Raw genomic sequence first — 12,322 nt, forward strand, 5'->3', positions numbered from 1 at the left:
CGATCAGCCGATCGATTAGTTGATGCCCAATCGATCGGCCTATCGATTGGGAAGGTCCCTGCGACAAGCCTCGAGTGGGCAAGTCTCGAGGCAAGTCGCAGAGCGCACAGAACGCCTCTGGATCGATCAGTGGATCGATCCAGAGACCCCAATCGATCAGTGGATCGATTGGGGTGGCGCGTTTTTACACGATAAAGGCTGGATCGATCAGCCGATCGATCCAGGCAAATTCCCAGAGCACAGAGGCGCTTTGGATCAATCAGTGGATCGATCCAAAGCCTCCCCGATCGATTGGGAGCAATCCAATCGATCGGGATCCGACCGTTGGCGCACATAAAGGCTGCAGGCGTGCGATTCCTTCGGTAGAACTCTCGGTCATTTCTTCCGATCTTCACCAGCGATCACAGAGCTTCTCCACAGGGTTCTCACCGCCAGTTCTTGAAGGTTCTTGGAGGTCTTCCAAGTCAAGAGGCGGATCTACAGCTGAAGAAAAAAGCTAGGGTTAGGATTTTCAGTTGTAAAACCTGTAAGCTATTGCTTGTATTTGTTTTCCTTTCTTTCTTCTTGTACTGTGAGCTTGTAGGGCTTCTCCGCCTTCGGTAGTTACCGAAAAGGAGTGATTTCTTAGTGGAGGGTGCGTGAGTAGGTGTGGATCCTTGGACTAGTCACCTCTTGTGAGGTGGATACCAAGTAAACCCTCCTTGTTAGCATTGTGTAGTTTGTTTCTGTATTTTTCACTAAGTATTTCTGAAGAAACAAGTTACAACGAGTACCTTGCACGCGACGAGCTATTCATGTAAAATACCGGAAAATAGGCGAATATTAATAAGGGAATTTTCCGGAATTTTTGGAAATTTTTCGAGAATTTTTCGGAGCTCGTAGGGACGAGTTAATGGGGATAAAAACGGGGTCCGGAAAAGCCTGTTTAGGCTACCCGATTTAAGTGAGGAAAAGATTATATTTATATATATATATATATCTTTTTCCTTTTTATTTCTTTATTTCTTTTCGTTTGTTTTTGTCGCCGAACCCGAGCATCCCCGCACCTCTTCCCCGACGCCGATTCCTCTCGCGTCGAAGCCCTAACCGCCGGCGTGCCCTAACCGCCGGCCACTCGGCGATTCCCTTCCCTCCTCTCTTCTCCCACTCGTGCATAAGCTCGGACCAAGGGAGAAACCGACCTTCTTCTTCTCTCGGTGTTTCTCCTCTCTGTGCCTATGCCGCACGAAGCCTCAGCCGAGACATCTCCGTCGATCCCTTGTCGCTGCTCTCTCTGGACCGAAGCAGTGCCGGCCACCGTTTTCCTCTGCCAGCGCCGATCCTCACCCCTGTGCCCTAGAGCCGATCACCGTGCAATACTTTTCTTCCTCTGCCCTGGTGTGAGTTCACTGCCCGGCACCCGAGCCTAGTGCCGACGCCGAAGACTTCTCTTCTCCTCCTCTATGTTGTGCAAAGAATCAAAGGAGCGTGCCCTAGATTTCCTATTGCTGCCGGATCTGAACAAAATAGCAAGGTGAGTTGGGATTTGTTGTATGATCCGTTTGAATCCAACAACGATTTCAGCAGTGAGGTTGGGTTTTGCAGGGTTGTGCGCTGTGGGGAAATTTGCAGCAAGGAGTTCTTGCTGTGGTATACCTTGTTTCTAGTCAGCAATCAGCTCATCGTGTTCTATGTTCAATAACGACTGAGATTGAGGTATGGTGTAGGGATTTGGACTTACATGAGTTAGTATGATTAGTATATAATTGTTGGTTCATGTTGTTGGATAATTGTAGTATGCCGATATGGAAGGAATAATTATTTGGGTTTGAATAGAGGAAGAATTTATCCCTGCTGTAGTATAATTTAAAATGGAGATTCGGGATAATTAGGGTTTCCCTGATTTAGTATCGTGGATTTTATTAAGCTATTTAAATTCATTTGAACTGTAGCTAAATAAAATATATCTATGTGTTCATCACAGGACTTTGATTCGGGACAGTATCTCGACTAGTATCTTGATTACCGGATTTGACCAGATTGGACTTTTCTTTTGGAGGCGGGTACCTCTTGACTTATCTTTTATGATATTGTCATTGGATATGCATAGTATTTTATAACTACATGCAATGAACATGTTTGCCTTTGGTATGTCACTGTTTGATATCCGTAGCATGTTAGGTTTATCACCTGTGATGTATCCGTGCTTATATCTCGTGATTTGTTGCCATGATTATCTTGTTACCATGAGTATCTTAGTTTCTAGAGTGACATACCATGCTTACTGAGGTTAGGACTAGTATTTGGATTGTTGTTTCTGGCCTGTGTATCTAGATTATCTGATACTTAGGTTTTTGTGCCATATCAGATTTGTGTACCTCTATTTGTATATCATATATGATTCGGGTGTTTAGACCCTGATTCTTTGATCTGTGTATATTGTTGGTACATATGCTATGGAAGAGGGATATGATTTGGGTCTAGGTTGTTATACCTTAGAGGACTTGTATACCCTAGATCCATGGATTTGGCTTACTGATACTGTGGTACCCATATTATGTATATATGAATTTTTCTATGCTGATCAGGATATTCCATACTTATTATGTTCAGGACATAGGTTTTTGATATTCTATCTGACCTGTGTACTCTAGATCTTGGTATGTGACCATTGATTTTACCGTACTCATTTTATACATATGGACATGGTTATGTTGATCAGTTTTATGATGCTTAGTGTCATGCATCATGATTGCATCTTTGTGCGATTGTCGGCTCTACTATGGTTGAGCACATCGCCATTTACAGTATCTGCACACACCACCACTCATGGATTAGTGGTATATCGACAGTGTGTGGCGGTTCACTGCTTTGGCTCCGGGTCCGAGGACTCGGTAGCCGGCAGCCGCTCTGTTTGGCTCACTGCATTTAGTGTAGCAACGTAGTAGCCGGCAGACGGTGGACTCTGCTTGGCTCCGTTGGTCGGGTGACTCGGCGTGGTAGCCGGCAGAGATTTCCTCCATCGTACCGGGAGATGAGAGCATTGAGCTCCCCATTTATGATTTGGGGTCACGACAGGAGTACTCAGAGATCCCGTCCACTCGGTCACCATCGTGAGTAGTGACGACAGAGTGCACGTTTGTCACTACCCACTCGGTCTCACCATTTGTGTGTGAGATGACCGACTGGAGTCGGGGTGACCAGGACGCATCATTAGCATCATATGCATTGATGCATTTATATTCTTATGATTGTGTTTCCTGCATTGGTTGCTGCATTTTGGTTGGATACATACTTTGACTGCATACGGATTATTGACACTTCGGTTTGACGACCTTTTGTCCGGATAGAGTTCCGTGAGTCTGACTTCCTCGCCACCTTTCGGTTTGCGTATTCCCTATATATGATTAGGAAGTCGTATTCTATGATTGTTGTTAGATATATCTTACTACTCATGTCCATTGGTATTCACGAGTTGTTGAACTCACCCCGCTGATACTATCTTTTCGTGTTTGGTTTGGTGTCGCTTGAGTATCCTCTTCCGTCCCCACGTCACATCGTAGGACTTATCGATTTCACGATGTTTTGTTTGTTTAGGTATCGTTTGTTTAGCTCTGTACTCCGGTTTTGTTTTGGAGTATTGATGTCGTTATGTGGTATTTTGTATTTGTTGTTGGTTGTGTAAGCCTGCAGTTTTGTGTTTGGTTTGTATATGGTTTCTATCGTTTCCGTTGTGTTTTGGTTTTGCACAGTGGGTCGCTTTATTTTTAATCTGGTTGTACCAGAGGTCAATTTGATATTAACTGCGTGGTGTTTGTTTTCTTTTATTGTTATTATTCCAGCCGCATGTGGCTGAGGTATATAGTGCTTGTAGAAAAGTTTCAGATTGTCCGCCGTACAGGGGAGATGCTGCCGAAATTTCTTCGGACAGAGACTCCTCCGGGACATGATAATTCATCCTCCCTCTAGTTACTTTTCGGTCCCAACAGATAGAACATTGACATGAGTGCTCTGAGAGTTAGATGAGAAGAGAATATATCTAATTAGGGGCTGTCAAAGTGGGGATAACGTACATGGCCCCATCTCTAGCAGGACCTTTGTTTTTTTTGTTTTTTTGTAAAATTATATATATATATATATATATATATATTCATTAGAAAAACATTTTAAAATATGTAAGTATAAGTTTTAAAATATTATGGGATTTTTATAAAGGTACTCCTATAAAAGAGAAAAATTTGTACGACAATAGATAAATATTTTCCTATTTATATTTCCTTAAATCTTAATCTTTCATAATCCATTTTTATTCATCCTCAAACTTTTCATCCACACCGATAGTCATTGTCTGATATCATCATTGTTGCATCGTCGTGTCATCATCCTTGTCCACCGATATTATAGTAGTGAACATATTTAAACCATTCAATTTAAATAAAATTTTTTTACTTGAATTAAAACGATTTTTTTTTTTACCAAATCCTTTAAAATCTAGGACCGACCTGGATGAGAGGCACGACATGTGACGGCACCGGTTAAACTCGGTAACTGCAGATGGGCTATGGGGATAATTCAACATGACGAGTGATTTGAATATATACCGAGAAACTTGCAAATAACTCATCGTGATTGGCACCATAAGAAACGGTAGCTTCACAGAGATGAATTGATCAACAAACGCCACAAAGAGAGAATCCAAAGAAAGGTTATCACTCATCCATGTCCATTAATAAATAACATCAAGATCCACCTTGAAATAGTGAAGAATGAGTTAACGGATCATTAATTAATTAATAGCCACAGAAATCCTGGGAGTCGATCCGACCAGGGTGGCCGCCGTTGACGCATCCGGAGTCGCAGGCAGGAGCGCACTCCTCCCTGGTGGCGCCGGGCGTCGTCATGCAACGGTCGATCATGCAGTGGCAGTAGCACGAGTTGTCCAGCAAATCGTACAGCTGCGTGTCAGACGTCGCCGCCGCCGACAGGACCAAGCAGAGGAGGAGCGCGACGACGGCGAGGGTCTTGCGGTTGCATGCCGCCATCTCTGTTGAGGGATGCGCCCTTGATGTATTCGGCCACCGGTCCAATTAATTAACGAGGAAAGATCGCCGGAGAAGGAAACAAAGAAAATACGAAGGCGATGAATTAATTGGACGAGGTTAAGCGTGGGCGGTGCTCTTGCTTTTATACGCGTTTGGAGTCGTCGGCCCCAACGGTTGAATTGGTCGTCCATCGCTGGACAAGTGGCAAAAATTGGTGGTGCTCATCGTATCTTTCTCCTCTTGTGTAGGAGAACCAATACCCTTGTTAAGTTTAATCTTAAACTCTAGAATTCTCGTCTATTATTTAAGGGTTTAATCATGACTCTGTTTTAAGGGTTTAATCATGACTCTGTCCTAAAAAACCTAATGGGAGTCTCACATTCTTACTTTTAGTGGTGTTATAGTAGTTACTACTAGCAACTACTTCATAGTTGTTAAAAGGGAAAATTATGTTTTTAGTCTTATAATTTACATTTTTTTTCAATTTTAATTCTGTTATGAGTCAATTTATATTTTTAGTCCTGTAACTTATAATATTTTCTAATTTCAATCATTTTTTCTCTAAAATTAAAATTTTTCAACGAAAAATGATGAGTTGTAAATTGAATTTGGGGATTTTGATTTTTTATGACTCATGTGTTTTTTATATTCAAATCACAAACTAGACATTTTTCGTTGAAAAATTTTAATTTTGGAAGAAAAAGGACTGAAATTAAAAAATATTATAAATTACAAGACTAAGAATATAAATTAACTCATAACATAATTAAAATTGGAAAAGATACCAGTTACAAACAATATAATTTTCTCTTGTTAAAATGTGACAAATTAATTATTTTATTTTAATTAAAATTATTATACATAAAATACTAATATATCTTTATCAACTTGGTCAAAATTGATTAAATTTTATTAAAATTACTTTAAAATGATTGTCCAAGATGCTAAGTAGTTGCTACACAGTTCTAATTAAAGTTTAAATCTTAAATTCTAAAATCTTAAATTCTAATTCTTAAACCTTGAATGTTATTATATCAAAATACTCTTTATCAACTTAATTAAAAAATTTTAAACTTCATTAAAATCATTTTAAAATAGTGATTTTAATTATAGTTGCTATACAATTTTAGAATCTATTTAGTAACAGTATAAATAAACATTAAATTTTAAATCTTAAATTCTAAATCTTAAAAATTTAAACTCTAAATTTTAAATCCAAACAATATTATATCAAAAATATTCTTTATCAACTTGACTAAAATTTTGTTAAAATTATTTTAAAATAATTATAATATAGTTGCTACAATATATAATAATATTATATTAGTGGTTACACTTTGCGTCGCAGTTGGTATAACAAAACTAGAAACTAGAAGTAAAAGTATTCATGAAAAATACACCACCTGTTTTTATTTTTTATTTTTTTTAATTTTTGCCCCAAAACTGTGTATAAAATTCATGTGAAGGCTTTAGAAGCTGGTTTATTTCCTATGTGCAAGATTCAGCCAAACTAAATTTAAAATTCAATTCATTATAATTTTTTTTATTCTACTATACAAATTCAGCGAAAGATTGAACAAATAACCATAAAAGAAGAAAAAAAAAAGGCTCTTCTAATTCATTTGATCAAAGTTAGTTACATTGTCAGAGGGCAATTGTTGCCCAGGAGATACAGAACATGCTGATGGCATCATCATGAGGGACTGAGGATCTATTGCAAAGAAACTTTGGTGGTCACCTTCCGAAGTATCATGCATTTTCCTGCTCATCTCCTTTGGCCTACCAAAGAAATTGTTATAGAAATGATTTCCCCATATGTCGTACGAGTATTGCTCTCCGACTCCATCATTTTTAGCCACCTTCATGGCCTTTTTCTGGCTATTGTTGGGTCCTGGGGCGCGAGCATACGGTGCAACAGGAGAAGCTGGAGTTTGCTTCCCAGTTGATTTTGGAGCAGGATACTGCCTTTGGCTCAGTATTCTCTGATGCTCCGGTTCAGATGATGAGCCGCCGGCAAATGGGGTGTCACCGGGCTCAGGAGATAGTGGCCATGCTTGCTTTGGAGTAGAGGCATTCGAGGACAAGGGTGATGATGGTGTAGAATTCCCACTCTGACTACTTGAAACTTCTTGTTTCACTAGGAATCCAGCAGAGCCATTGCTCCTCCTTTTTCTTCTCCTTCCCTTTTCTTTAATTCTTATTGTGAGACTATCACTTTGCGGTGCTCCTAACATGCTATACTTGTCGAAGATATCAGTCTGTTTAGTTAGCTTTGATGCAGAGGCTGCAATTTCCATCGGAAGGTCAAAATCATGCTTGTCTTGCATTTTGTTAGTGTTGTCACGCACAAGGTTTTCATTGATTTGATACTCGTTGAAAAATTTAGCATGAGGGTTCTCATCTTCCTTAGTTGATCTGCATTATCAATTCCATTCGATAGACATGAAACTAACAAATAGGTTAACAACAAGAACCAGTCTAATATAATACTTTCTATGAAAAAACATGAACTGACCTGGAGGCTTTTGCACGGTCAGAAAGACCGAAAGTTTTCTTAGTCTTGCTTCTGGGGTTTATTTTCTTCTCAACCTGGATGTTATTTTCTTCAATATCCATAGAGAAGGATGGCGGACTGATGTCGATCAGCAGTAGAATAAACATAGACACAGCAGCAAATACCAGTAGCCATACTTCCCGACGCACTCGGTAGAAAAAGTTTTTCCTACAAAGGTTGAGCATATTGACTGGAAGGCTGGCTTTCATAGGTATAGCAAAGATGCCAGCAGCCAATACGAGCTCAAGATCTCGGTGTACTATCTCTGTCGAAAAATATGGTTCGTATGAAAGCAGCATTCTCTTTGATTCTCCTGGTTCTAGAGTAAATCCATGGCATTCGTGTACCAGAAACCCATCCAAGCGACAGTCAGTTCCTGAAACTTTTAGTTTCTTGACCACAAGAGGAAGTTCACCTATATTTTTTGCATATATCTCCTTGGACAAACGATGACTGCACATGGAGTTATTTTTTATGCGGGATGAAGAAAGTTCGGACGACATGCTAACTAGAAAATGAAAGTCGAATTCAAGCTTCCATACAGGTTCAGAACCTTCAAGGAGAATGAGCAGATGCGATCCACCAAATGCTCGAATAGGTAACCATTCTACACCCGAAAGGTTATTACGTATCAAAGCAGATGCTCTCCACATACACCTATTTGATGGATGAAAGAAAATAGGCCCAAACAAGGCACTTTCGGAAGGATGTACTAAGGCCTCAGTTATTGCTGAATCTGGAATTGAGAATCCAATCCTTGTTTTTGGAAAGCCAATCTCAGAAAACCGACTTAAGAATGAAAGTTCGCTTAGTTCATCAGAAGGTTTGCATTCATTAACAGACACCCATGAGTTTAGCAAAACTTGCATCAGAACGGGACGCCAACTGGGATTGTGTACAGGGATCCACTTCGACAAGTGAGACCCAACTGGAACCACTGGAAAGGATAGCTCATTTCCTTCAAGGACAGAAGCATTAGCTACAGTGCCTTGAGATTTCCAATTTCTGAGTATCTCCTCTTCAGCTTCAAATTCTTCTAAGAACTGCTGCAAATGGCAGAGCACAAAAAACTTATTCAAGTAATTTACTTTAAAGTTTGAAAGCAAAAACAGAGGAAGGAAAAAAAAATTGGAGTGTTCTAAGATTGAACGAACTTTTTTCTAGCAAAATCACACTAATGTCCACATGACACAAGAACACTGACATGATTGCAATGAATCTGTAAAATCAACATTGTCTAAACTCATCGTATCGTCATTAGTGAACCGCGGTTATGATTTATATTAAATTACAGCAAGAAGTAATTGGGAGAATCTTATAGTGAAAAACAAATGTTGCATTATTGAACAGTTGGAAAATGGGTCCATATAGAAGAAAAATAAGCATGTGGTGGAAGTATTATGACAAGAACATTGAGTCCTAGAGTTTATATGAGGTAAATTACAAAATATATGACAAGGATTCAATAAGTATCAGGAGCAAAGAAATGAAAGTTCAAGCTTAAGTTATTTAGAGTACAAGAATTCAATAGCATTTGCAGACATGATCATCCTTCTCAAAGGAAAATGATGGTTTTGAACTAGATGACAAACAATTGATACCAAATTTAAGAATAATGTCCTCTTTTACTTTCCCTGAGAAACAACAATACAACTTTGAATGTTTAAATGTCCATACAGTAATGGTATTATCTCGTACTTGAACAGTCCAAGTGATGGGGAAGACGACAAAAACATTGCTTACAAAGATAATTAAGTTGATGTATATTAAGAAAGAGAAAAATAGAAAGTGTTACTTCAAGATAGAAATAGGATTTCTGAAAAAACTATATAAAACGTTCATTGTACATGAATAAACTACACTTTCTCTTGATTTCCTGTGGGAGAAGAAAATAATATAAAGCTAGATTACGCAGATAAAGTCATAAAAAAATAAAGCAAACCACCTTCATGGGAAACAACGAATCAGCAAGAGTTTTTAGAGATGTTCTTCCATTTGCATATTTTTCCCCTACATCTTGTGATAGCCCAGTAATATAAAATCCATCTGATGCAAGGATGGCTGAACCATGCTCAATATTAGAATAGGCATATACCAGATCGAGGCATGAAATTTTGAACATTGGACTGACAGAATGATTTGTCCCTATTAACAGTTGACATTTCATTCCTTCTCTAGGTAGGTCAGGTACAATATTCTGAGAGATAATGTGACCATTATACTTGACCAGTGCTATTTTTGTGGAAGTTCTGGGAAAAAGCAAGAGTCCTTCCTTGAATCTGACCTTGAAAAGTTTTGGGCTATCTGTAACCTCACTAATTTTAGTCAAACTAAGTAGGTCTGATCCATCATTTCTTAACGAGATAATAAGAACTGCTTCTCTCACCTTGCATGATTCAAGACGCTCAATGTCTAAGGAAACTGAATTGTTTACATAATTATAATTTGTCTTATGATGCACATCTAGCTCAAGGGGAAGAACAGGTGTATCCAATCTGTCGTGTGCCAAACACTGTAAGTTTAGACAGACGGCTCCAATAATCTTTTCTGATTTTAACGGAAGAAATCTCATCTCTAAAATTGTCTGAGTCATGTGAGGAGACACTTGCCAATTATTTCGGGGCCTAACATCTAACCATCTTACTCCTAGTTTTCTGCTGTCTATTCTGAACCATTCATCCTCAGTTAAAAAATAATCAGACTCATTCGATGACTGATGTGGTAACTCATCCATTCTACAAAAAATATGAACAGCTTGGTCCTTATGTCCTGGTAAGAAAACCCATGAATTCACATCCTTCAAATGAAGAACCTCCTCAAAAGGATTGTACAAAGAAAAATTCCTACTCAGCATTTTGCAGGGAGGAACATTTGTTGACATTGTCCCTACTAAAGGCTCTATCTTGTAGGGGGACTCAACCGCCACTCCTCTGGCTCGAATTATGAAACCTCCAAAGCTCGTCTGCAAGATTAGATGCACTGATGAAAATCCCAACCTATTTGGGAGGAAAACAAATTCAATAGAAGCAGATTCTCCAGGTGCCAATGCCAGCTTTTGGAAATGATAGGCATAGTACTGAGGGTCAGAGCTATAAGGTTCATAAACATCCAAAACACCACTGACGTTAGTATTCTTCACAGTCAAGATAGCAATTGAAGGTGTGTACAAACTCTTCTCCCCCCAATTCAAAAAAGGAGGTGTTATCTCCACATTTCCAGATGAAGAACCATTATTAAGGCTCAAATCATTAGTATTGGCATCCTCATCTAGTTCCACATCCATCTCACTCGACTCCTTCATCCAAACATCAGGAACAAGTGAAGCCACACACGACCCAACATCATCCACGTTGCTATGAGCTCCAGCTTCAAAGCCAGCCTCGGAATCAACCAAACGACAAGAAACAACGCCACCATCGGCCAACTTGAAAGCTGCGACATTGCCTGGCTTCCGTTGCGGGCTCATTTCAGATGCCCGAGCTCCAAAGCAAGGTTCTTTGCAGGCATCCCCTTCCTGCGAGTCAAAATCCATCGGAGTGGAGGGGAAGCAGAAGGAAGCAGACTGAGGGCTGACATCATAGAGCAAATCATCCCCACAAGGACTGCAAGCATCAACTGAAGATGTACCAAATGCAATAATCGCCAAGAAAAACACCAACCAAAACAACTTGCAAAGCGGAAAACCCCAGTTGTGCCGACGAAACTCCCCCCTTAAAAGGAAGAGGAAGAAGAAAAAAACAATCTTTTCAGTAGATTTGGATTTTTGGCGACCATCAAACTTTGTCCTACAGAAGAAGCAGCATAGGAGGGTAAGGCGATGGAAAGCTGAGCTGAAAGGAGCAGAGAGAAGTGCGCGCGCACCTTGCGGGGAAGCGACGAAGAGCGGAATCCGATCGGCGTTGGTTCATGGAGGAGCAAGAAGAGAGAAGTTAGAGGCGGTCTAGCCGCCGACGGTAGTTGGAGAGAGAGAGGGATGAGGCGGAGGTGGAGAAGAGGGAAAGGGAGAGAGAAAGAGAGGGAGGGAGACGTGAGGGTAGCAAAGCGAATAAGAATCGTCCATTTAATTAATTCGGAAGTATTCTTTACTGCACTTGAAATGACTACTATACCCCTCGCGGTTAGCACACTGCTTGTCACGTGCGCAGGAATGGGTGGGAATTTAATTAGCTTTGAACGTTAGGTTTCGATTTGGTGAGTGTTGTCTTTTAAAAATTATTATTTTAGTCGGTGTCATTAAATAAGTAAATTTATATTTATTTAATAAATAAATATATAAAATAAATATATAAAATAAATAAATAAATTTAAATAAATAGTGAACTTAGTTTGTTAATGTTGGTAAACAAAGTTTATGAATAATATATATAAGTAAACTTGTTTATTAATTTATATAAAATCTAATTGTAAATTATAAGGATGACAATGTTCTTAGTTGAGCTTAAAAGTTCAAAGTCAACTTGAGCTGGATAAGAATTTTAATAAACACACTTAAACAACTTTTATTTGAGTAGATTGTATTGATGCAAGTAATTTATCAAAAAAGGAGATAGTTATGTAGAAAGTCCACTTCCACTCTAGTTACATTCGTCATTGAGATCTCGATTATATTTATCATCAGAGTAAAAGTAATAACGTTCATCCCAAATAATTCAGTATTATTAGTTCCATAATAAAATATAAGTATATCACATAGTACATTTTATCTTAATATAATAGTCCTTTGTACGCATGAAATCAAATATCCAAT

General features: G+C 39.0%; 1 protein-coding gene across 2 annotated transcripts; it reads right to left on the reverse strand.

The window, feature by feature from the left end:
* Window positions 1-6,609: 6,609 nt before the first annotated feature.
* On the reverse strand, window positions 6,610-11,592 carry LOC121975188. Of its 2 annotated transcripts, none has more exons than XM_042526655.1 (4): window positions 11,437-11,592; window positions 9,521-11,360; window positions 7,537-8,618; window positions 6,610-7,436 (listed from the first exon to the last, which is right to left on the reverse strand). In XM_042526655.1, exons 1-4 carry the CDS (start codon window positions 11,481-11,483, stop codon window positions 6,635-6,637), a joined length of 3,771 nt encoding a protein of 1,256 aa, XP_042382589.1. In that variant the 5' UTR covers window positions 11,484-11,592; the 3' UTR covers window positions 6,610-6,634. The 2 variants fall into 2 exon arrangements, with proteins under 2 accessions (XP_042382589.1, XP_042382588.1); XM_042526654.1 differs by having other exon boundaries at window positions 7,537-8,621.
* Between the last annotated feature and the right edge of the window lie 730 nt (window positions 11,593-12,322).

The sequence above is a fragment of the Zingiber officinale genome, chromosome 4B, assembly GCF_018446385.1.
Source record: "Zingiber officinale cultivar Zhangliang chromosome 4B, Zo_v1.1, whole genome shotgun sequence".
NCBI classification, from domain to species: Eukaryota; Viridiplantae; Streptophyta; class Magnoliopsida; order Zingiberales; family Zingiberaceae; genus Zingiber; species Zingiber officinale.

Bases quoted from the DNA above. Each gene is read 5' to 3' on its own strand.
- LOC121975188 (XM_042526654.1), bottom strand. From the start codon at position 11,483: ATGAACCAACGCCGATCGGATTCCGCTCTTCGTCGCTTCCCCGCAAG. The intron at 11,361-11,436 runs GTGCGCGCGCAC...CTTCTTCTGTAG, and splicing joins CTTCGTCGCTTCCCCGCAAG to GACAAAGTTTGATGGTCGCC. The intron at 8,622-9,520 runs GTGGTTTGCTTT...TGCCATTTGCAG, and splicing joins ATTCGTTGTTTCCCATGAAG to CAGTTCTTAGAAGAATTTGA.